The 25,422-nt window shown below is 60.5% G+C and overlaps 1 protein-coding gene across 3 annotated transcripts in view; it reads right to left on the reverse strand.

Annotated features, from left to right (window-relative positions):
• Nucleotides 1-25,422, reverse strand: part of LOC141148306 (guanylate-binding protein 6-like) — a 128,278-nt gene that overhangs the window by 20,143 nt on the left and 82,713 nt on the right. For all 3 annotated transcript variants that reach the window (XM_073635608.1, XM_073635610.1, XM_073635609.1), the window contains 2 exons: nucleotides 24,599-24,701; nucleotides 23,564-23,733 (listed from right to left, as the gene is read on the reverse strand). In XM_073635608.1, the coding sequence (XP_073491709.1) occupies nucleotides 23,564-23,733; nucleotides 24,599-24,701 (273 nt within the window). The remainder of the gene's footprint in view (nucleotides 1-23,563; nucleotides 23,734-24,598; nucleotides 24,702-25,422) is intronic.

Here is a 25,422-nt window from a genome sequence, read left to right on the forward strand (position 1 = left end):
GTACAAGCAGACAAGCAGGAAGGACAGGGGGGTGGGCGATGGTACGAGCAGACAAGGAGGGAGGGCAGGGGCGAGCACTGATACGAGCAGACAAGAAGGGAGGGCAGGGGGCGGGCACTGGTACAAGCAGACAAGCAGGAAGGACAGGGGGTGGGCAATGGTATGAGCAGACAAGAAGGGAGGGCAGGGGCGGGCACTGGTACGAGCAGACAAGAAGGGAGGGCAGGGGGGGGGGAATGGTACGAGCAGATAAGCAGGGAGGGCAGGGGGGGCGGGCACTGGTACGAGCAGACAAGAAGGGAGGGCAGGGGTCGGGCACTGGTACGAGCAGACAAGCAGGGAGGGCAGGGGGCGGGCACTGGTATGAGCAGACAAGCAGGGAGGGCAGGGGGCAGGCACTGGTACGAGCAGACAAGAAGGGAGGGCAGGGGGCGGGCACTGGTACGAGCAGACAAGCAGGGAGGACAGGGGGGGCAGGCACTGGAACGAGCAGACAAGAAGGGAGGGCAGGGGGCGGGCACTGGTACGAGCAGACAAGCAGGGAGGGCAGGGGGGCGGGCACTGATATGAGCAGAGAGCAGACAAGCAGGGAGGGCAGTGGGGGGAACTGATACGAGCAGACAAGAAGGGAGGGCAGGGGGAGGGCAGTAGTATGAGCAGACAAGCAGGGAGGGCAGGGGGGTGGGTACTGGTACAAGCAGACAAACAGGGAGGGCAGGGTGCAGACACTGGTACGAGCAGACAAGCAGGGAGGGCAGGGGGTTGGCACTGGTATGAGCAGACAAGCAGGGAGGGCGGAGGGACAGCACTGATATGAGCAGAGAGCAGAGAAGCAAGGAGGGCAGTGGGGCTGGCACTGGTACGAGCAGACAAGAAGGGAAGGCGGAGGCAGGGCACTGGTACGAGCATACAAGAAAGGATGGCAGGGGCGGGCACTGGTATGAGCAGGCAAGAAGGGAGGGCAGGGGGCGGGCACTGGTATGAGCAGACAAGCAGGGAGGGCAGGGGGTGGGCGCTGATATGAGCAGAGAGCAGACAAGCAGGGAGGGCAGGGGGCGGGTACTGATACGAGCAGACAAGCAGGGAGGGCAGGGGGAGGGCACTGATACGAGCAGACAAGAAGGGAGGGCAGGGGACGGGCACTGAAACGAGCAGACAAGCAGGGAGGTCAGGGGGCAGGCACTGGTACGAGCAGACAAGAAGGGAGGACAGGGGGCGGGCACTGGTACGAGCAGACAAGCAGGGAGGGCAGGGGGAATGGGCACTGATATGATCAGAGAGCAGACAAGCAGGGAAGGCAGGGGCGAGCACTGATACGAGCAGATAAGAAGGGGGGGCAGGGGGAGGGCACTAGAATGAGCAGACATGCAGGGAGGGCAGGGGGGCGGGCATTGGTACGAGCAGACAAGCAGGGGGCAGGCACTGGTAAGAGCAGACAAGCAGGGAGGGCAGGGGGCGGGCACTGGTAGGAGCAGACAAGCAGGGAGGGCGGGGGGGAAGCACTGATATGAGCAGAGAGCAGACAAGCAGGGAGGGCAGGGGGCGGGCACTGGTATGAGAAGGCAAAAAGGAAGGGCAAGGGGCGGGCACTAGTATGAGCAGATAAGCAGGGAGGGTGGGGGGCGGGCACTGGTATGTGCAGACAAGCAGGGGGCAGGCATTGGTATGAACAGACAAGCAGGGAGGGCAGGGGGGCGGGTACTGGTACAAGCAGACAAGAAGGAAGGGCGGGGGGACGGGCACTGGTAGGAGCCGACAAGAAGGGAGGGCAGGGGGGGAGGCACTGATATGAGCAGAGAGCAGACAAGCAGGGAGGGCAGGGGGCGGGCACTGATACGAGCAGACAAGAAGGGAGGGCAGGGGGAGGGCAGTAGTATGAGCAGACAAGCAGGGCGGGCCGGGGGGTTGGGCACTGGTATGAGCAGACAAGCAGGGAGGGCACGGGGCGGGCACTAGTAGGAGCAGACAAGCAGGGAGGGCGAGGGGCAGCACTGATATGAGCAGAGAGCAGACAAGCAGGGAGGGCAGGGGGGCAGGCACTGGTACGAGCAGACAAGAAGGGAGGTCAGGGGGGCGGGCACTGGTATGAGCAGACAAGCAGGGAGGGCAGGGGGCGGGCACTAGCACAAGCAGACAAGAAGGGAGGGCAGGGGCGGGCACTGGTATGAGCAGATAAGAAGGAAGGACAGGGAGGCGGGCACTGGTACGAGCAGACAAGAAGGGAGGGCAGGGGCGGGCACTGGTACGAGCAGACAAGCAGATAGGATGGGGGCGGACACTGCTATGAGCAGACAAGAAGGGACGGCAGGGGGCGGGCACTGGTATGAGCAAACAAGCAGGGAGGGCAGGGGGCGGTCACTGGTATGAGCTGACAAGAAGGAAGGACAGGACGGGCGTGCACTGGTACGAGCAGACAAGAAGGGAGAGCAGGGGCGGGCACTGGTACAAGCATTCAAGCAGGAAGGACAGGGGTGGCAGGCACTGGTACGAGCAGACAAGAAGGGAGGGCAGACGGTGGGTGCTGGTACGAGCAGACAAGCAGGGAGGGCAGGCGGCAGGCACTGTTATGAGCAGACAAGCAGGGAGGGCAGGGGGGCGGGCACTGATATGAGTAGAGAGCAGACAAGATGGGAGGGCAGGGGGCAGGCACTGATACGAGCAGACAAGAAGGGAGAGCGGGGGTGGGCACTGGTACGAGCAGACAAGCAGGGAGGGCAGAGGTCGGGCACTGTTAAGAACAGACAAGAAGGGAGGACAGGGGCAGGCACTGGTACGAGCGGACAAGAAGGGAAGGCAGGGGCGGGCACTGGTATGAGCAGACAAGCAGGGAGGGTGGGCACTGGTATGAGCAGGCAAGAAGGGAGGGCAAGGGGCGGGCACTGGTACAAGCAGGCAAGCAGGGAGGGCAGGGGGGCGAGCAGTGATATCAGTAGAGAGTAGACAAGCAGGGAGGGCAAGGGGCGGGCACTGATATGAGCAGACAAGAAGGTAGGGCAGGGGGAGGGCACTGGTACAAGCAGACAAGCAGGGGGCAGGCACTGGTACGAGCAGACAAGAAAGGAGGGCAGGTGTGGGCACTGGTACGAGCAGACAAGCAGGAAGGACAGGGGGAGCGGGCACTGGTACGAGCAGACAAGAAGGGAGGGCAGGGGGCGGGCACTGGAACGAGCAGACAAGAAGGGAGGGCAGGGGCGGGCACTGGTACGAGCAGACAAGCAGGAAGGACAGGGGGCAGACACTGGTATGAGCAGACAAGAAGGGAGGGCAGGGGGCGGCCACTGATACGAGCAGACAAGAAGGGAGGGCAGGGGGAGGGCACTGGTACAAGCAGACAAGCAGGGGGCAGGTACTGGTATGAGAAGACAAGAAGGGAGGGCAGGGGGTGGGCACTGGTAGGAGCAGACAAGCAGAGAGGGCAGGGGTGGGCACTGGTACAAGCAGACAAGCAGGAAGGACAGGGGGCGGGCGATGGTACGAGCAGACAAGATGGGAGGGCAGGAGGAGGGCAGTAGTATGAGCAGACAAGCAGCGAGGGCAGGGGGGGAACTGATACGAGCAGACAAGAAGGGAGGGCAGGGGGCGGGCACTGATATGAGCAGAGAGCAGGCAAGCAGGGAGGGCAGGGGGCGGGCACTGATACGAGCAGACAAGAAGGGAGGGCACTGGTACAAGCACACAAGCAGGGGGAAGGCACTGTACGAGCAGACAAGAAGGGAGAGGAGGGGCGGGCACTGGTACGAGCAGAAAAGCAGGGAGGGTGGGCACTGTTATGAGCAGGCAAGAAGGAAGGGCAGGGGGCGGGCACTGGTACGAGCAAGCAAGAAGGGAGGGCAAGGGGCGGGCACTGGTACGAGCAGACAAGCAGGGAGGGCAGGGGGCGAGCAGTGATATGAGTAGAGAGCAGACAAGCAGGGAGGGCAGGGGGCGGGCACTCATATGAGCAGACAAGAAGGGAGGGCAGGGGGAGGGCACTGGTACAAGCAGACAAGCAGGGGGCAGGCACTGGAACGAACAGACAAGAAAGGAGGGCAGGGGGCGGGTACTGGTACGAGCAGACAAGCAGGAAGGAAAGGGGGCGGGCACTGGTACAAGCAGACAAGGAGGGAGGGCAGGGGCGGGCACTGGTATGAGCAGACAAGATGGGAGGGCAGGGGGCGGGCACTGGTACGAGCAGATAAGCAGGGAGGGCAGGGGGGGCGGGCACTGGTACGAGCAGACAAGAAGGGAGGGCAGGCGGCGGGCACTGGTACGAGCAGACAAGCAGGGAGGGCAGGGGACGGCACTGGTATGAGCAGACAAGCAGGAAGGATGGGGGGCGCGCACTGGAACAAGCAGACAAGAAGGGAGGGCAGGGGCGGGCACTGGTACGAGCAGACAAGCAGGAAGGACAGGGGGCAGACACTGTTATGAGCAGACAAGAAAGGAGGGCAGAGGGCGGCACTAATACGAGCAGACAACAAGGGAGGGCAGGGGGAGGGCACTGGTACAAGCAGACAAGCAGGGGGCAGGCACTGGTATGAGAAGACAAGAAGGGAGGCCAGGGGGTGGGCACTGATACGAGCAGACAAGCAGAGAGGGCAGGGGCGGGCACTGGTACGAGCAGACAAGCAGGGAGGGCGGGCACTGGTACGAGCAAGGAAGAAGGGAGGCCAGGGGGCGGGCACTGGTATGAGCAGGCAAGAAGGGAGGGCAAGGGGCGGGCACTGGTATGAGCAGACAAGCAGGGAGGGCAGGGGAGCGGGCACTGATACGAGTAGTGAGCAGACAAGCAGGGAGGGCAGGGGGTGGGCACTGACACGAGTAGACAAGAAGGGAGGGTAGGGGGCAGGCACTGATACGAGCAGACAAGAAGGGAGGGCAGGGGGAGGGCACTGGTCCAAGCAGACAAGAAGGGAGGGCAGGGGGCGGGCACTGGTGCGAGCAGACAAGAAGGGAGGGCAGGGGGTGGGCACTAATATGAGCAGAGAGCAGTAAAGCAGGGAGGGCAGGGGGCGGGCACTGATACGAGCAGACAAGAAGGGAGGGAAGGGGGCGGGCACTGGTACAAGCAGACAAGCAGGAAGGACAGGGGGTGGGCAATGGTACGAGCAGACAAGGAGGGAGGGCAGGGGTGAGCAATGATACGAGCAGACAAGAATTGAGGGCAGGGGGCGGGCACTGGTACAAGCAGACAAGCAGGAAGGACAGGGGGTGGGCGATGGTACGAGCAGACAAGGAGGGAGGACAGGGGCGGGCACTGGTATGAGCAGACAAGAAGGGAGGGCAGGGGGCAGGCACTGGTATGAGCAGATAAGCAGGGAGGGGAGGGGGGGGCGGGCACTGGTACGAGCAGACAAGAAGGGAGGGCAGGGGGCGGGCACTGGTACGAGCAGACAAGCAGGGAGGGCAGGGGGCGGGCACTGGTACGAGCAGACAAGCAGGGAGGGCAGGGGGGCAGGCACTGGTACGAGCAGACAAGAAGGGAGGGCAGGGGGCGGGCACTGGTACGAGCAGACAAGAAGGGAGGGCAGGGGGGCGGGCACTGATATGAGCAGAGAGCAGACAAGCAGGGAGGGCAGTGGGGGGAACTGATACGAGCAGACAAGAAGGGAGGGCAGGGGGAGGGCAGTAGTATGAGCAGACAAGCAGGGAGGGCAGGGGGGTGGGCACTAATATGAGCAGAGAGCAGTAAAGCAGGGAGGGCAGGGGGCGGGCACTGATATGAGCAGAGAAGAAGGGAGGGAAGGGGGCGGGCACTGGTACAAGCAGACAAGCAGGAAGGACAGGGGGGTGGGCGATGGTACGAGCAGACAAGGAGGGAGGGCAGGGGCGAGCACTGATACGAGCAGACAAGAAGGGAGGGCAGGGGGCGGGCACTGGTACAAGCAGACAAGCAGGAAGGACAGGGGGTGGGCAATGGTATGAGCAGACAAGAAGGGAGGGCAGGGGCGGGCACTGGTACGAGCAGACAAGAAGGGAGGGCAGGGGGCGGGCACTGGTACGAGCAGATAAGCAGGGAGGGCAGGGGGGGCGGGCACTGGTACGAGCAGACAAGAAGGGAGGGCAGGGGTCGGGCACTGGTACGAGCAGACAAGCAGGGAGGGCAGGGGGCGGGCACTGGTATGAGCAGACAAGCAGGGAGGGCAGGGGGCAGGCACTGGTACGAGCAGACAAGAAGGGAGGGCAGGGGGCGGGCACTGGTACGAGCAGACAAGCAGGGAGGACAGGGGGGGCAGGCACTGGTACGAGCAGACAAGAAGGGAGGGCAGGGGGTGGGCACTGGTACGAGCAGACAAGCAGGGAGGGCAGGGGGGCGGGCACTGATATGAGCAGAGAGCAGACAAGCAGGGAGGGCAGTGGGGGGAACTGATACGAGCAGACAAGAAGGGAGGGCAGGGGGAGGGCAGTAGTATGAGCAGACAAGCAGGGAGGGCAGGGGGGTGGGTACTGGTACAAGCAGACAAACAGGGAGGGCAGGGTGCAGACACTGGTACGAGCAGACAAGCAGGGAGGGCAGGGGGTTGGCACTGGTATGAGCAGACAAGCAGGGAGGGCGGAGGGACAGCACTGATATGAGCAGAGAGCAGAGAAGCAAGGAGGGCAGTGGGGCTGGCACTGGTACGAGCAGACAAGAAGGGAAGGCGGAGGCAGGGCACTGGTACGAGCATACAAGAAAGGATGGCAGGGGCGGGCACTGGTATGAGCAGACAAGCAGGGAGGGCAGGGGGTGGGCGCTGATATGAGCAGAGAGCAGACAAGCAGGGAGGGCAGGGGGCGGGCACTGATACGAGCAGACAAGCAGGGAGGGCAGGGGGAGGGCACTGATACGAGCAGACAAGAAGGGAGGGCAGGGGACGGGCACTGAAACGAGCAGACAAGCAGGGAGGTCAGGGGGCAGGCACTGGTACGAGCAGACAAGAAGGGAGGACAGGGGGCGGGCACTGGTACGAGCAGACAAGCAGGGAGGGCAGGGGGAATGGGCACTGATATGATCAGAGAGCAGACAAGCAGGGAAGGCAGGGGCGAGCACTGATACGAGCAGATAAGAAGGGGGGGCAGGGGGAGGGCACTAGAATGAGCAGACATGCAGGGAGGGCAGGGGGGCGGGCATTGGTACGAGCAGACAAGCAGGGGGCAGGCACTGGTAAGAGCAGACAAGCAGGGAGGGCAGGGGGCGGGCACTGGTAGGAGCAGACAAGCAGGGAGGGCGGGGGGGAAGCACTGATATGAGCAGAGAGCAGACAAGCAGGGAGGGCAGGGGGCGGGCACTGGTATGAGAAGGCAAGAAGGGAGGGCAAGGGGCGGGCACTAGTATGAGCAGATAAGCAGGGAGGGTGGGGGGCGGGCACTGGTATGTGCAGACAAGCAGGGGGCAGGCATTGGTATGAACAGACAAGCAGGGAGGGCAGGGGGGCGGGTACTGGTACAAGCAGACAAGAAGGAAGGGCGGGGGGACGGGCACTGGTAGGAGCCGACAAGAAGGGAGGGCAGGGGGGGAGGCACTGATATGAGCAGAGAGCAGACAAGCAGGGAGGGCAGGGGGCGGGCACTGATACGAGCAGACAAGAAGGGAGGGCAGGGGGAGGGCAGTAGTATGAGCAGACAAGCAGGGCGGGCCGGGGGGTTGGGCACTGGTATGAGCAGACAAGCAGGGAGGGCACGGGGCGGGCACTAGTAGGAGCAGACAAGCAGGGAGGGCGAGGGGCAGCACTGATATGAGCAGAGAGCAGACAAGCAGGGAGGGCAGGGGGGCAGGCACTGGTACGAGCAGACAAGAAGGGAGGTCAGGAGGGCGGGCACTGGTATGAGCAGACAAGCAGGGAGGGCAGGGGGCGGGCACTAGCACAAGCAGACAAGAAGGGAGGGCAGGGGCGGGCACTGGTATGAGCAGATAAGAAGGAAGGACAGGGAGGCGGGCACTGGTACGAGCAGACAAGAAGGGAGGGCAGGGGCGGGCACTGGTACGAGCAGACAAGCAGATAGGATGGGGGCGGACACTGCTATGAGCAGACAAGAAGGGACGGCAGGGGGCGGGCACTGGTATGAGCAAACAAGCAGGGAGGGCAGGGGGCGGTCACTGGTATGAGCTGACAAGAAGGAAGGACAGGACGGGCGTGCACTGGTACGAGCAGACAAGAAGGGAGAGCAGGGGCGGGCACTGGTACAAGCATTCAAGCAGGAAGGACAGGGGTGGCAGGCACTGGTACGAGCAGACAAGAAGGGAGGGCAGACGGTGGGTGCTGGTACGAGCAGACAAGCAGGGAGGGCAGGCGGCAGGCACTGTTATGAGCAGACAAGCAGGGAGGGCAGGGGGGCGGGCACTGATATGAGTAGAGAGCAGACAAGATGGGAGGGCAGGGGGCAGGCACTGATACGAGCAGACAAGAAGGGAGAGCGGGGGTGGGCACTGGTACGAGCAGACAAGCAGGGAGGGCAGAGGTCGGGCACTGTTAAGAACAGACAAGAAGGGAGGACAGGGGCAGGCACTGGTACGAGCGGACAAGAAGGGAAGGCAGGGGCGGGCACTGGTATGAGCAGACAAGCAGGGAGGGTGGGCACTGGTATGAGCAGGCAAGAAGGGAGGGCAAGGGGCGGGCACTGGTACAAGCAGGCAAGCAGGGAGGGCAGGGGGGCGAGCAGTGATATCAGTAGAGAGTAGACAAGCAGGGAGGGCAGGGGGCGGGCACTGATATGAGCAGACAAGAAGGTAGGGCAGGGGGAGGGCACTGGTACAAGCAGACAAGCAGGGGGCAGGCACTGGTACGAGCAGACAAGAAAGGAGGGCAGGTGTGGGCACTGGTACGAGCAGACAAGCAGGAAGGACAGGGGGAGCGGGCACTGGTACGAGCAGACAAGAAGGGAGGGCAGGGGGCGGGCACTGGAACGAGCAGACAAGAAGGGAGGGCAGGGGCGGGCACTGGTACGAGCAGACAAGCAGGAAGGACAGGGGGCAGACACTGGTATGAGCAGACAAGAAGGGAGGGCAGGGGGCGGCCACTGATACGAGCAGACAAGAAGGGAGGGCAGGGGGAGGGCACTGGTACAAGCAGACAAGCAGGGGGCAGGTACTGGTATGAGAAGACAAGAAGGGAGGGCAGGGGGTGGGCACTGGTAGGAGCAGACAAGCAGAGAGGGCAGGGGTGGGCACTGGTACAAGCAGACAAGCAGGAAGGACAGGGGGCGGGCGATGGTACGAGCAGACAAGATGGGAGGGCAGGAGGAGGGCAGTAGTATGAGCAGACAAGCAGCGAGGGCAGGGGGGGAACTGATACGAGCAGACAAGAAGGGAGGGCAGGGGGAGGGCACTGATATGAGCAGAGAGCAGGCAAGCAGGGAGGGCAGGGGGCGGGCACTGATACGAGCAGACAAGAAGGGAGGGCAGGGGGAGGGCACTGGTACAAGCACACAAGCAGGGGGAAGGCACTGTACGAGCAGACAAGAAGGGAGAGGAGGGGCGGGCACTGGTACGAGCAGAAAAGCAGGGAGGGTGGGCACTGTTATGAGCAGGCAAGAAGGAAGGGCAGGGGGCGGGCACTGGTACGAGCAAGCAAGAAGGGAGGGCAAGGGGCGGGCACTGGTATGAGCAGACAAGCAGGGAGGGCAGGGGGCGAGCAGTGATATGAGTAGAGAGCAGACAAGCAGGGAGGGCAGGGGGCGGGCACTCATATGAGCAGACAAGAAGGGAGGGCAGGGGGAGGGCACTGGTACAAGCAGACAAGCAGGGGGCAGGCACTGGAACGAACAGACAAGAAAGGAGGGCAGGGGGAGGGCACTGGTACGAGCAGACAAGCAGGAAGGACAGGAGGCAGGCACTGCTACAAGCAGACAAGAAGGGAGGGCAGGGGCAGGCACTGGTATGAGCGATAAGCAGGAAGGACGGTGGGCGGGCACTGGTATGAGCAGACAAGAAGGGAGGGCAAGGGGCAGGCACTGGTATGAGCAGACAAGCAAGGAGGGCAGGGGGGCAGGCACTGGTATGAGCAGACAAGCAGGGGGCAGGCACTGGTACAAGCAGACAAGCAGGGAGGGCAGGGTGGTGGGCGTTGGTATGATCAGACAAGCAAGGAGGGCAGGGGGTGGGCACTGGTACGAGCAGACCAGAAGAGAGGGCAGGGGTGGGCACTGATACAAGCAGACAAGCAGAGAGGGCAGGGTGGCGGGCACTGGTACGAGCAGACAAAAAGGGAGGGCAGGGGGAAGGCACTGGTATGAGCAGACAAGCAGGGAGGGCAGGGGGTGAGCACTGGTACGAGCAGACCAGAAGGGAGGGCAGGGGTGGGCACTGATACGAGCAGACAAGCAGAGAGGGCAGGGGTGGCAGGCACTGGTACGATCAGACAAGCAGGAAGGACAGGGGGCGTGCACTGGAACGAGCAGACAAGAAGGGAGGGCAGGGGCAGGCACTGGTAAGAGCAGACAAGCAGGACGGACAGGGGGCGGACACTGGTATGAGCAGACAAGAAGGGAGGGCAGGGGGCGGGCACTGATACGAGCAGACAAGAAGGGAGGGCAGGGGGAGGGCACTGGTACAAGCAGACAAGCAGGGGGCAGGCACTGGTATGAGAAGACAAGAAGGGGGGGTGGGCACTGGTATGAGCAGACAAGCAGAGAGGGCAGGGGCGGGCACTGGTACGAGCAGACAAGCAGGGAGGGCGGGCACTGGTACGAGCAGGCAAGAAGGGAGGGCAGGGGAAGGGCACTGGTACGAGCAGGCAAGAAGGGAGGGCAAGGGGCGGGCACTGGTATGAGCAGACAAGCAAGGAGGGCAGGGGAGCGGGCACTGATACGAGTAGTGAGCAGACAAGCAGGGAGGGCAGGGGGTGGGCACTGAAACAAGCAGACAAGAAGGGAGGGTAGGGGGCAGGCACTGATACGAGCAGACAAGAAAGGAGGGCAGGGGGAGGGCACTGGTACAAGCAGACAAGAAGGGAGGGCAGGGGGCGGGCACTGGTGCGAGCAGACAAGAAGGGAGGGCAGGGGGGCGGGCACTAATATGAGCAGAGAGCAGAGAAGCAGGGAGGGAAGGGGGCGGGCACTGATACGAGCAGACAAGAAGGGAGGGCAGGGGGCGGGCACTGGTACAAGCAGACAAGCAGGAAGGACAGGGGGAGGGCGATGGTACGAGCAGACAAGAAGGGAGGGCAGGGGCGGGCACTGGTACGAGCAGACAAGAAGGGAGGGCAGGGGCGGGCACTGGTATGAGCAGATAAGAAGGAAGGACAGGGAGGCGGGCACTGGTACAAGCAGACAAGAAGGGAGGGCAGGGGCGGGCACTGGTACGAGCAGACAAGCAGGAAGGATGGGGGCGGACACTGCTATGAGCAGACAAGAAGGGACGGCAGGGGGTGGGCACTGGTATGAGCAAACAAGCAGGGAGGGCAGGGGGCAGGCACTGGTATGAGCTGACAAGAAGGAAGGACAGGGCGGGCGTGCACTGGTACAAGCAGACAAGAAGGGAGGGCAGGGGTTGGCACTGGTACAAGCATTCAAGCAGGAAGGACAGGGGTGGCAGGCACTGGTATGAGCAGACAAGAAGGGAGGGCTGACGGTGGGTGCTGATATGAGCAGACAAGCAGGGAGGGCAGGTGGCAGGCACTGGTATGAGCAGACAAGCAGGGAGGGCAGGGGGCAGGCACTGATACAAGCAGACAAGAAGGGAGAGTGGGGGTGGGCACTGGTACAAGCAGACAAGCAGGGAGGGCAGGGGTCGGGCACTGGTAAGAACAGACAAGAAGGGAGGACAGGGGCAGGCACTGGTACGAGCGGACAAGAAGGGAAGGCAGGGGCGGGCACTGGTATGAGCAGACAAGCAGGGAGGGCACTGGTATGAGCAGGCAAGAAGGGAGGGCAGGGGGCGGGCACTGGTACAAGCAACCAAGAAAGGAGGGCAAGGGGCGGGCACTGGTATGAGCAGACAAGCAGGGAGGACAGGGGGCAGGCACTGATACGAGCAGACAAGAAGGGAGAGCGGGGGTGGGCACTGGCACGAGCAGACAAGAAGGGAGAGCAGGGGGGGCATTAGTATGAGCAGACAAGCAGGGAGGGCAGGAGGGCGGGCACTGGAACGAGCAGACAAGCAGGGGGCAGGCACTGGTATGAGCATACAAGCAGGGAGGGGGCGGGCACTGGTACGAGCAGACAAGAAGGGAGGACAGGGGCAGGCACTGGTACGAGCAGAGAAGAAGGGAAGGCAGGGGCGGGCACTGATACGAGCAGACAAGAAGGGAGGGCAGGGGGTGCGCGCTGGTATGAGCAGACAAGCAGGGAGGGCAGGTAGCAGGCACTGGTACGAGCAGACAAGCAGGGAGGGCAGGGGGGTGGGCACTGATATGAGTAGAGAGCAGACAAGCAGGGAGGGCAGGGGGCAGGCACTGATACGAGCAGACAAGAAGATAGAGCGGGGGTGGGCACTGGTACGAGCAGACAAGCAGGGAGGGCAGGGGGGTGGGCACTGATATGAATAGAGAGCAGACAAGCAGGGAGGGCAGGGGGGGCGGGCACAAGTATGATCAGACAAGCTGGAGGGACAGTGGGCCAGCACTGGTACGAGCAGAGAAGAAGGGAGGGCAGGGGCGGGCACTGGTATGAGCAGAAAAGCAAGGAGGGCAGTGGGGCGGGCACTGATACGAGCAGACAAGCAGGGGGCAGGCACTGGTATGAGCAGACAAGCAGGGAGGGAAGGGTGGCGGGCACTGGTATAAGCAGACAAGAAGAGAGGGCAGGGGGCGGGCACTGGTATGAGCAGACAAGCAGGGAGGGCAGGGGGTGGGCAGTGGTACGAGCAGACAAGAAGGGAGGGCAGGGGTGGGCACTGATACAAGCAGACAAAAAGGGAGGGCAGGGGGCGGGCACTGGTACGAGCAGACAAGCAGGAAGGACGGGGGCAGACACTGGTATGAGCAGACAAGAAGGGAGGGCAGGGGGCCGGCACTGATATGAGCAGAGAGCAGACAAGCAGGGAGGGCAGAGGGCGGGCACTGATATGAGCAGAGAAGAAGGGAGGGCAGGGGGAGGACACTGGTACAAGCAGACAAGCAGGGGGAAGGCACTGTACGAGCAGACAAGAAGGGAGAGGAGGGGTGGGCACTGGTACAAGCAGACAAGCAGGGAGGGCGGGCACTGTTACGAGCAGGCAAGAAGGGAGGGCAAGGGGCGGGCACTGGTACAAGCAGACAAGCAGGGAGGGCAGGGGGGCGAGCAGTGATATGAGTAGAGAGCAGACAAGCAGGGAGGGCAGGGGGCGGGCACTGATATGAGCTGACAAGAAGGTAGGGCAGGGGGAGGGCACTGGTACAAGCAGACAAGCAGGGGGCAGGCACTGGTACGAGCAGACAAGAAAGGAGGGAAGGTGTGGGCACTGGTACGAGCAGACAAGCAGGAAGGACAGGGGGAGCGGGCACTGGTACGAGCAGACAAGAAGGGAGGGCAGGGGGCTGGCACTGGAACGAGCAGACAAGAAGGGAGGGCAGGGGCGGGCACTGGTACGAGCAGACAAGCAGGAAGGACAGGGGGCGGACACTGGTATGAGCAGACAAGAAGGGAGGGCAGGGGGCGGCGACTGATACGAGCAGACAAGAAGGGAGGGCAGGTGGAGGGCACTGGTACAAGCAGACAAGCAGGGGGCAGGCACTGGTATGAGAAGACAAGAAGGGAGGGCAGGGGGTGGGCACTGGTAGGAGCAGACAAGCAGAGAGGGCAGGGGCGGGCACTGATACAAGCAGACAAGCAGGAAGGACAGGGGGCGGGCGATGGTACGAGCAGACAAGAAGGGAGGGCAGGGGTAGGGCAGTAGTATGAGCAGACAAGCAGGGAGGGCAGGGGGGGAACTGATACAAGCAGACAAGAAGGGAGGGCAGGGGGCAGGCACTGATATGAGCAGAGAGCAGGCAAGCAGGGAGGGCAGGGGGCGGGCACTGATACGAGCAGACAAGAAGGGAGGGCAGGGGGAGGGCACTGGTACAAGCAGACAAGCAGGGGGACGGCACTGTACGAGCAGACATGAAAGGACAGGAGGGGCGGGCACTGGTACGAGCAGACAAGCAGGGAGGGTGGGCACTGTTATGAGCAGGCAAGAAGGGAGGGCAGGGGGCAGGCACTGGTACGAGCAAGCAAGAAGGGAGGGCAAGGGGCGGGCACTGGTACGAGCAGACAAGCAGGGAGGGCAGGGGGCGAGCAGTGATATGAGTAGAGAGCAGACAAGCAGGGAGGGTAGGGGGCGGGCACTCATATGAGCAGACAAGAAGGGAGGGCAGGGGGAGGGGACTGGTACAAGCAGACAAGCAGGGGGCAGGCACTGGTACGAACAAACAAGAAAGGAGGGCAGGGGGAGGGCACTGGTACGAGCAGACAAGCAGGAAGGACAGGGGGCAGGCACTGCTACGAGCAGACAAGAAAGGAGGGCAGGGGCGGGCACTGGTATGAGCAGATAAGCAGGAAGGATGGGGGCGGGCACTGGTATGAGCAGACAAGAAGGGAGGGCAAGGGGAGGGCACTGGTATGAGCAGACAAGCAAGGAGGGCAGGGGGCAGGCACTGGTATGAGCAGACAAGCAGGGGGCAGGCACTGGTACAAGCAGACAAGCAGGGAGGGCAGGGTGGCGGGCGCTGGTAGGAGCAGACAAGAAGGGAGGGCAGGGGGCAGGCACTGGTATGAGCAGACAAGCAGGGAGGGCAGGGGGTGGGCACTGGTATGAGCAGACCAGAAGGGAGGGCAGGGGTGGGAACTGATACGAGCAGACAAGCAGAGAGTGCAGGGGTGGCAGGCACTGGTACGATCAGACAAGCAGGAAGGACAGGGGGCGGGCACTGGAACGAGCAGGCAAGAAGGGAGGGCAAGGGGCAGGCACTGGTACGAGCAGACAAGCAGGGAGGGCAGGGGGCGAGCAGTGATATGAGTAGAGAGCAGACAAGCAGGGAGGGCAGGGGGTGGGCACTCATATGAGCAGACAAGAAGGGAGGGCAGGGGGAGGGCACTGGTACAAGCAGACAAGCAGGGGGCAGGCACTGGTACGAACAGACAAGAAAGGAGGGCAGGGGGAGGGCACTGTTACGAGCAGACAAGCAGGAAGGAAAGGGGGCAGGCACTGCTAAGAGCAGACAAGAAGGGAGGGCAGGGGCGGGCACTGGTATGAGCAGATGAGCAGGAAGGATGGTGGGCGGGCTCTGGTATGAGCAGACAAGAAGGGAGGGCAAGGGGCGGGCACTGGTATGAGCAGACAAGCAAGGAGGGCAGGGGGTGGGCACTGATACGAGCAGACCAGAAGAGAGGGCAGGGGTGGGCACTGATACGAGCAGACAAGCAGAGAGGGCAGGGTGGCGGGCACTGGTACGAGCAGACAAAAAGGGAGGGCAGGGGGCAGGCACTGGTATGAGCAGACAAGCAGGGAGGGCAGGGGGTGAGCACTGGTACGAGCAGACCAGAAGGGAGGGCAGGGGCGGGCACTGGTACGAGCAGGCAAGCAAGACGGACAGGGGGCGGACACTGGTATGAGCAGACAAGAAGGGAGGGCAGGGGGAGGGCACTGGTACAAGCAGACAAGCAGGGGGCAGGCACTGGTATGAGAAGACAAGAAGGGGGGGTGGGCACTGGTAGGAGCAGACAAGCAGAGAGGGCAGGGGCGGGCACTGGTACAAGCAGACAAGCAGAGAGGGCGGGCACTGGTACGAGCAGGCAAGAAGGGAGGGCAGGGGAAGGGCACTGGTACGAGCAGGCAAGAAGGGAGGGCAATGGGCGGGCACTGGTATGAGCAGACAAGCAGGGAGGGCAGGGGAGCGGGCACTGATACGAGTAGTGAGCAGACAAGCAGGGAGGGCAGGGGGTGGGCACTGACACAAGCAGACAAGAAGGGAGGGTAGGGGGCAGGCAGTGATACGAGCAGACAAGAAGGGAGGGCAGGGGGAGGGCACTGGTACAAGCAGACAAGAAGGGAGGGCAGGGGGCAGGCACTGGTGCGAGCAGACAAGAAGGGAGGGCAGGGGGGCAGGCACTAATATGAGCAGAGAGCAGAGAAGCAGGGAGGGAAGGGGGCGGGCACTGATACGAGCAGACAAGAAGGGAGGGCAGGGGGCGGCACTGGTACAAGCAGACAAGCAGGAAGGACAGGGGGTGGGCGATGGTACGAGCAGACAAGAAGGGAGGGCAGGGGCGGGCACTGGTACGAGCAGACAAGAAGGGAGGGCAGGGGGCGGGCACTGGTACAAGCAGACAAGAAGGGAGGGCAGGGGGCGGGCACTGGTATGAGCAGACAAGCAGGAAGGGCAGGGGCGGGCACTGGTACGAGCAGACAAGCAGGGAGGGCAGGGAGCGGGCACTGGTATGAGCAGATAAGCAGGGAGGGCAGGGGGGGCGGGCACTGGTACGAGCAGACAAGAAGGGAGGGCAGGGGGGCGGTCACTGATATGAGCAGAGAGTAGACAAGCAGGGAGGGCAGTGGGGGGGAACTGATACGAGCAGACAAGAAGGGAGGGCAGGGGGAGGGCAGTAGTATGAGCAGACAAGCAGGGAGGGCAGGGGGGGAACTGATATGAGCAGACAAGCAGGGAGGGCAGGGGGAGGGCAGTAGTATGAGCAGACAAGCAGGGAGGGCAGGGGGGTGAGCACTGGTACAAGCAGACAAGCAGGGAGGGCAGGGGGCGGGCACTGGTACGAGCAGACAAGCAGGGAGGGCAGGGGGTGGGCACTGGTATGAGCAGACAAGCAGGGAGGGCGGGGGGGGGCAGTACTGATATGAGCAGAGAGCAGACAAGCAGGGAGGGCAGTGGGGCTGGCACTGGTACGAGCAGACAAGAAGGGAGGGCGGAGGGTGGGCACTGGTACGAGCAGACAAGAAAGGAAGGCAGGGGCAGGCACTGGTATGAGCAGGCAAGAAGGGAGGGCAGGGGGCGGGCACAGGTATGAGCAGACAAGCAGGGAGGGCAGGGGGTGGGCGCTGATATGAGCAGAGAGCAGACAAGCAGGGAGGGCAGGGGGCGGGCACTGATACGAGCAGACAAGCAGAGAGGGCAGGGGGCGGGCACTGATACGAGCAGACAAGAAGGGAGGGCAGGGGGCGGGCACTGAAACGAGCAGACAAGCAGGGAGGTCAGGGGACAGGCACTGGTATGAGCAGACAAGAAGGGAAGACAGGGGGTGGGCACTGGTATGAGCAGACAAGCATGGAGGGCAGGGGGGCGGGCACTGATATGATCAGAGAGCAGACAAGCAGGGAGGGCAGGGGCGAGCACTGATACGAGCAGACAAGAAGGGAGGGCAGGGGGAGGGCACTAGTATGAGCAGACAAGCAGGGAGGGCAGGGGGGCGGGCATTGGTACGAGCAGACAAGCAGGTGGCAGGCACTGGTACAAGCAGACAAGCAGGGAGTGCAGGGGGCAGGCACTGGTAGGAGCAGACAAGCAGGGAGGGCGGGGGGCAGCACTGATATGAGCAGAGAGCAGACAAGCAGGGAGGGAAGGGGGCAGGCACTGGTATGAGCAGGCAAGAAGGGAGGGCAAGGGGCGGGCACTAGTATGAGCAGATAAGCAGGGAGGGTGGGGGGCGGGCACTGGTATGTGCAGACAAGCAGGGGGCAGGCACTGGTACGAGCAGACAAGCAGGGAGGGCAGGGGGGCGGGCACTGGTACAAGCAGACAAGAAGGAAGGGCGGGGGGGCGGGCACTGGTACGAGCCGACAAGAAGGGTGGGCAGGGGGGGCAGGCACTGATATGAGCAGAGAGCAGACAAGCAGGGAGGGCAGGGGGCGGGCACTGATACGAGCAGACAAGAAGGGAGCGCAGGAGGAGGGCAGTATGAGCAGACAAGCAGGGCGGGCAGGGGGGCGGGCACTGGTACGAGCAGACAAGCTGGGAGGGCACGGGGCGGGCACTGGTAGGATCAGACAAGCAGGGAGTGCAGGGAGGCGGGCACTGGTACGAGCAGACAAGAAGGGAGGGCAGGGAGGCGGGCACTGGTACGAGCAGACAAGAAGGGAGGGCAGGGGGCGGGCTCTGGGACGAGCAGACAAGAAAGGAAGCCAGGGGCGGACACTGGTATGAGCAGACAAGAAGGGAGGGCAGGGGGCAGGCACTGGTATGAGCAGACAAGCAGGGAGGGCAGGGGGGGTGGGCACTGATATGAGCAGAGAGCAGACAAGCAGGGAGGGCAGGGGGCGGGCACTGATACGAGCAGACAAGCAGGGAAGGCAGGGGGCGGGCACTGGTACGAGCAGACAAGCAGGGAGATCAGGGGGGCAGGCACTGGTATGAGCAGACAAGAAGGGAGGGCAGGGGGCGGGCACTGGTATGAGCAGACAAGCAGGGGGCAGGCACTGGTACGAGAAAACAAGCAGGGAGGGCAGGGGGCGGGCACTGGTAGGAGCATACAAACAGGGAGGGCGAGGGACGGGCGCTGGTACAAGCAGACAAGCAGGGGGCAGGCACTGGTATGAGCAGACAAGCAGGGAGGGTAGGGGGGAGGCACTGGTACGAGCAGATAAGCAGGGGGCAGGCACTGGTACGAGCAGACAAGCAGGGAGGGTAGGGGGGCAGGCACTGGTACGAGCAGACAAGAAGGGAGGGCAGGGGGCGAGCTCTGGGACGAGCAGACAAGAAGGGAGGGCGGTGGGGCAGGCACTGGTACGAGCAGGCAAGAAGGGAGGGCAGGGGCAGGCACTGGTACGAGCAGAAAAGAAGGGAAGGCAAGGGCGGGCACTGGTTAGAGCAGATAAGCAGGGAGGGCAGGGGGCGGGCACTGGTACGAGCAGACAAGCAGGGAGGGCAGGGGGGGCAGGCACTGGTACGAGCAGAGAAGAAGGGTGGGCAGGGGGCGGGCACAGGTATGAGCAAACAAGCAGGGAGGGCGTGGGGCAGGCACTGGTACGAGCAGACAAGAAGGGAGGGCAGGGTCAGGTACTGGTATGAGCAGACAAACAGGAAGGACGGGGGTGGGCACTGGTATAAGCAGACAAGAAGGGAGGGCAGGGGGGCGGGCACTGGTACGAGCAAACAAGCAGGGGGCAGGCACTGGTATGAGCAAACAAGCAGGGAGGGCAGGGGGGGCGGGCACTGGTACGAGCAGACAAGAAGGGAGGGCAGGGGCAGGCACTGGTACAAGCAGACAAGCAGGAAGAATGGGGGGGCGGGCACTGGTATTAGTAGACAAGAAGGGAGGGCAGGGGGCGGGCACTGGTACGATCAGAGAAGCAGGGAGGGCGGGGGGGGCGGGCACTGGTACGAGCAGACAAGAAGGGAGGGCAGGGAGTGGGCACTGGTACGAGCAATACAATCAGGGAGGGCAGGGGGTGCGGGCACTGGTGCAAGCAGACAGGTAAGGAGGGCAGGGGGACAGGCACTGGTGCGAGCAGACAAGCAGGGAGGAGGGGTGGGCACTGGTACGAGAAGACAAGAAGGGAGGGCAGGGACACTGGTATGAGCAAACAAGCAGGGAGGGCAGGGGGGGCAGGCACTGGTACGAGCAGACAAGAAGGGAGGGCAGGGGCGGGCACTGGTACGAGCAGACAAGCTGGAAGGATGGGGTGGGCACTGGTACGAGCAGACAAGAAGGGAGGGCGGGGGGCGGACACTGGTATGAGCAGACAAGCAGGGAGGGAAGGGGGGGCGGGCACTGGTATTAGCAGACAAGAAAGGAGGGCAGGGGGTGGGCACTGGTACGAGCAGAGAAGCAGGGAGGGCAGGGGAGGTGGGCACTAGTACAAGCAGACAAGAAGGGAGGGCAGGGAGCGGGCACTGGTACGAGCAGACAAGCAGGGAGGGCAGGGGGGGCAGGCACTGGTACGAGTAGACAAGCAGGGGGCAGGCACTGGTACGAGCAGACAAGCAGGAAGGGTAGGGGGGGAGGCACTGGTACGAGCAGACAAGCAGGGGGCAGGCACTGGTAGGAGCAGACAAGCAGGGAGGGTAGGGGGGGCAGGCACTGGTATGAGCAGACAAGAAGGGAGGGCAGGGGGCGGGGACACTGGTACGAGCAGACAAGGAGGGAGAGTAGGGGCAGCACTGGTATGAGCAGACAAGCAGGGAGGGCGGGCACTGGTATGAGCAGACAAGAAGGGAGGGCAGGGGGCGGGCACAGGTACGAGCAAACAAGCAGGGAGGGTGGGGGGGCAGGCACTGGAATGAGCAGGCAAGAAGGGAGGGCAGGGTCAGGCACTGGTATGAGCAGACAAGCAGGAAGGACGGGGGCGGGCACTGGTATGAGCAGACAAGAAGGGAGGGCAGGGGGGCGGGCACTGGTAAGAGCAGACAAGCAGGGAGGGCAGGCGGTGGGCACTGGTACGAGCAGACAAGAAGGGAGGGCAGGGGCAGGCATTGGTACAAGCACACAAGCAGGAAGGATGGGGGGTGGGCACAGGTATAAGCAGACAAAAAGGGAGGGCAGGGGGTGGGCACTGGTATGAGCAGACAAGCAGGGAGGGAAGGCGGGCGGGCACTGGTATTAGCAGACAAGAAGGGAGGGCAGGGGGCGGGCACTGGTACGAGCAGAGAAGCAGGGAGGGCGGGGGGTGGACACTGGTACGAGCAGACAAGAAGGGAGGGCAGGGAGCGGGCACTGGTACGAGCAATACAATCAGGGAGGGCAGGGGGGGCGGGCACTGGTGCAAGCAGACAGGCCAGGAGGGTAGGGGGACAGGCACTGTTGCGCGCAGACAAGCAGGGAGGGGGGCAGGCACTGGTACGAGCAGACAAGAAGGGAGGGCAGGGGGCAGGGACACTGGTACGAGCAGACAAGAAGGGAGGGCAGGGGGTGAGCACTGGTATGAGCAGACAAGCAGGGAGAGCAGGGGGCAGGCACTGGTACGAGCAGACAAGAAGGGAGGGCAGGGAGCAGGAACACTGGTACGAGTAGACAAGCAGGGAGGGCAGGGGGGCGGGCACTGGTATGAGCAGACAAGAATGGAGGGCAGGGGGGCGGGCACTGATATGAGCAGAGAGCAGATAAGCAGGGAGGGCAGGGGGCGGGCACTCGTACGAGCAGACAAGCAGGAAGGATGGGGGCAGGCACTGGTATGAGCAGACAAGCAGCAAGGATGGGGGCGGGCACTGGTATGAGCAGACAAGAAGGGAGGGCAGGGGGCGGGCACTGGTAGGAGCAGACAAGCAGGGAGGGCAGGGGGGCGGGCACTGGTACAAGCAGACAAGAAGGGGGGTGGGCACTGGTATGAGCAGACAAGAAGGGAGGGCAGGGGGCGGGCACTGGTACGAGCAGACAAGCAGGGAGGGCAGGGGGGAGCAGGCGCTGGTACAAGCAGACAAGAAGGGAAGGCAGGGGCAGGCATCTGGTACAAGCAGACAAGAATGGAGGGCAGGGGGTGGGCACTGGTAGGAGCAGACAAGCAGGGAGGGCAGGGGGCGGGCACTGGTACGAGCAGACAAGCAGGGGGCAGGCACTGGTACGAGCAGGCAAGCAGGGAGGGCAAGGGGGCAGGCACTGGTACGAGCAGACAAGAAGGGAGGGCAGGGGGCAGCAGGTGCTGGTACAAGCAGACAAGAAGGAAAGTCAGGGGCAGGCACTGGTACAAGCAGACAAGAAGGGAAGGCAGGGGGCAGGGACACTGGTACGAGCAGACAAGAAGGGAGGGCAGGGGGCGGGCACTGGTATGAGCAGACAAGCAGGGAGGGCAGGCACTGGTATGAGCAGACAAGCAGAGAGGGCAGGGGGCTGGCACTGGTGCAAGCAGACAGGCAAGTAGGGCAGGGGGACAGGCACTGGTGCAAGCAGACAAGCAGGGGGGGACACTGGTATGAGCAGACAAGCAGGGAGGGGAGGGGGACGGGCACTGGTGCAAGCAGACAAGTAGGAAGGGGGCGGGTACTGGTGCGAGCAGACAGGCAGGAAGGGGAGGGGGGCGGGCACTGGTACGAGCAGACAAGCAGGGAAATGAGGGGGCGGACACTGGTGCAAGCAGAAAAGCAGGGAGGGGGACGGGCACTGGTATGAGCAGACAAGCAGGGAGGAGAGGGGGCAGGCACTGGTACGATCAGGCTAGCAGGGAAGGGAGGTGGCGGGTACTGGTGTGATCAGACAAGCAGGGAGGGGAGGGGAGGGGGGCAGGCACTGGTACGAGCAGACAAGCAGGGAGGGCAGGCACTGGTACAAGCAGACAAGCAGGCAGGGAAGGGAGGAGAGAGGACAGAGGAGGACAGGAGAGCTGCGGATGACTGAGGCACGTAAACTGACCACGGTGTCAGGGCTCAGCAGCCAAGATAACCCGTGATCAGTTTACAAAGGGGAGGGCAGAACCAGGCAGGATCAGCCAGGAATATCAGGTGATACGGGGGGCCAAATGACACAGTATAAGCACTAAAAAAAAATTTAAAAAAAATTTGAAAAATTTTTTTTCTTAAACTTACCTAAACCCTTGTTGCTAGGCAGTCTTTCTAATCTGCCTCTTCCTATTCTGCGGCGTGTTCTGCTCCTCGGTGAGTGGCCCCGTTGTCTTCTGGGAACTGTGTGTGTTCCCAGAACACCACGGGGCCATGCACAGAGCGCCGCGCCGATCGCGCATGCGCAGTAGGAAACTGGCAGTGAAGCTGCAAGGTTCCACTGCCTGTTTCCCTTACCTAGGATGGCGGTGCCGGGACCCGAGAGCCGAGAGACGGGTCGGCCTCAGGCGGCCGACATCGCGGGCACCCAGGACAGGAAAGTACTTATTTAAAGTCAGCAGCTACAGTGTTTGTAGCTGCTGACTTTTAATTTTTTTTTCTAGGGCCAGAATCCCGCTGTAAGGGAACAGATTTTTTTTTTTTTTTTAGAGTAACACTTTAAGTGGGCCAGTTTATATTCAGTTTAAATCAGTTAACCCTTTCCAGCTGCATCAAAACAAAAGGGGGCCACAGTCTCAGCTCATTTTCTTTAGAAAACAGTTGCAGCCTCAGTAGAAAGCCCCCTGCCAGCAAGCTGCAGAGAAACGCTCTTGCTCACTGTGGAAACAGTGGCCTCTCTGCAGAAGTCCAACATATTCCCTGGGAGCATGAACTTTGCTGATTCAGCAGGGGAGTGTTAAACCTCTGCACAGAGATACCACTGACTCTACACAGACAGTAATGGTCTTTGGAGGCAGTTCCTTTATTGGGCTTGTAAAGGTTCATGTTTTTTCACCTTAATGCATCCTATGCATTAAGGTGAAAAACATATGACGTTTACCAGCTCCCCAGGGCCCCGATTTACTTACCTGATCCCTGGAAAGTCCCACGTCGCGCTCTTCCTTTGCCTGGGCTTCTAGGCTCTTTATTGGATAGATTGATAGCAGTACAGCCATTGGCTCAGTGACTGTCAATCAAATCCAATGACGCGGGTGGCGGGGGGGGCGGGACCGAGTCCTGCACTCAGCGGCTATGAACCCCGAATATAGGACTCGGGAGCGCGCCCGCAATGTAACCCCCTTGGGAGAGCGCTTCCCAGAGGGGGTTATCTGAGGCGGGGAAGAGCCGAGAGAGCCACTGGGGGACCCCAGAAAATGACGTTCGGGGCCACTCTGTGCAAAACGAGCTGCACAGTGGAGGTAAGTATGACATGTTTGTTATTTTTAAAAAATAAAATGCGAACCTTTACAACCACTTTAAGACAGTTATAGCAAAAAAATATATCTTATTACCCTGGCCTTCTCATTCATCATTCTTCTCTCTTCCTGCATGTGCTTTGTCATTTCATTAATGGTCTGTTGGAGGCTGGCCCGGTGTTCAGCATCCCTCTGCCTTTTCTGCTCTTCTGACTGTCTTCGGAAATTTTGTTCCATTTCATGAATTCTTCTTCGATTGTTTTCCTCTGAAAAAGAGCATAATGAGAATGTGAAAAAATAATTTATGACCCCCGGAAGATTTTACCCCCTTTATGACCAGACCATTTTTTTGCTATTCAGCACTGTGCTAGTTTAACTGGCAATTGCTCAGTCATGCAATACTGTACCCGAAAGACATTTTTATCATTTATTTCTTTTTCACACAAATAGAACTTTTTCGGTGGAATTTGATCACCACTGGGGTTTATATGTTTTATTACATAAATTAAAAAAGATTGAAAATTAATGAATTTGACATTTTAATCTAAAATAATATTTATCTGCTTTCTGTTATAAAACATATCCAATAAAAAAAAAAATGAAAAATGTAATTTCTTTAGAAATGTAGGCCAAAATGTATTCTGCTACATGTCTTTGGTAAAAAAAAAAAAAAAAATTCCAATAAGTGTACTGTACATTAACCACTTCAGCCCCGGACCATTTGGCTGCCCAAAGACCAGAGCGTTTTTTGCGATTCGGCACTGCGTCGCTTTAACTGGTAATTGCGCGGTCGTGCGATGTGGCTCCCAAACAGAATTGACGTACTTTTTTTCCCCCAAATAGAGCTTTCTTTTGGTGGTATTTGATCACCTCTGCATTTTTTATTTTTTGCGCTATAAACTAAAAAAGAGCGACAATTTTGAAAGAAAAAATAGTACAAAAAGATAAAAGATAATTTCCTATACAGTATTTGTTAGCAGTTTTTTAAATCAAAATACCGGTAAATAAACAGATATCAGGTAACAGTCATTAATGTCATTATTGTACAACTGCTTTGGGAGGTCAAGCACTATTATTTTTTATATTATTAACAAGACTGTGGCAGTGAGTGACATTGATTACATCATTTACCTGCCACCTCCTTCTCTTTCAGGGTTAGAGCGTTGTCCTGTTGTATAATGATGATTTCAGCCCTTTGTTTGGATATGATGTATTGCTGTAGGGCCTCCTCCGCCTGTAGAAAGGGAACATTGGTAACAACGTTTTACAAGTTCTACAACCCTGATTCCACTACATCACCCACTACAGTCCGATATTTTCATAGACCAAAACCCTGTCATTTTAATCTCTTGAAATCACAGATACGGGATAATGATGATGTCACCTGTCTATGGGCACCTTAGAGGGTCAATGTTTGGTAGATTTGTTGGTGAGAGCTCCTCCCCCTTGTTGCTTCTATTGTGACTGCTGCTTTCACACATTTAAGTGTTCTGGGTCTCATTTTATGGTACATCAGTCAATAATGCTGCATAGTCCAACATCTAAAAAGGCATGTGGGAGACTCCCACAATGTATGGAGGAAGGTGCTCTGGTCTGATGAGACTAAAATTTAACTTTTTGGCCATCAAAGAAAACGCTATGTTTGGCGCAAACCTAACATATCACATCATCCAAAGAACACCATCCCCACAGTGAAACATGGTGGTGGCAGCATCATGCTGTGGGGATGTTTTTCAGCAGTCGGGACTGGGAAACTGGTCAGAGTTGAGGGAAAGATGGATGGTGCTGAATACAGGGATATTCTTGAGCAAAACCTGTACCACTCTGTGTGTGATTTGAGGCTAGGATGGAGGTTCACCTTCCAGCAGGACAATGACCCCAAACACACCGCTAAAGCAACACTTTAAGGGGAAACATGTAAATGTGTTGGAATGGCCTAGTCAAAGCCCAGACCT

This window comes from Aquarana catesbeiana, linkage group LG06 (genome assembly GCF_042186555.1).
Source record: "Aquarana catesbeiana isolate 2022-GZ linkage group LG06, ASM4218655v1, whole genome shotgun sequence".
NCBI classification, from domain to species: Eukaryota; Metazoa; Chordata; class Amphibia; order Anura; family Ranidae; genus Aquarana; species Aquarana catesbeiana.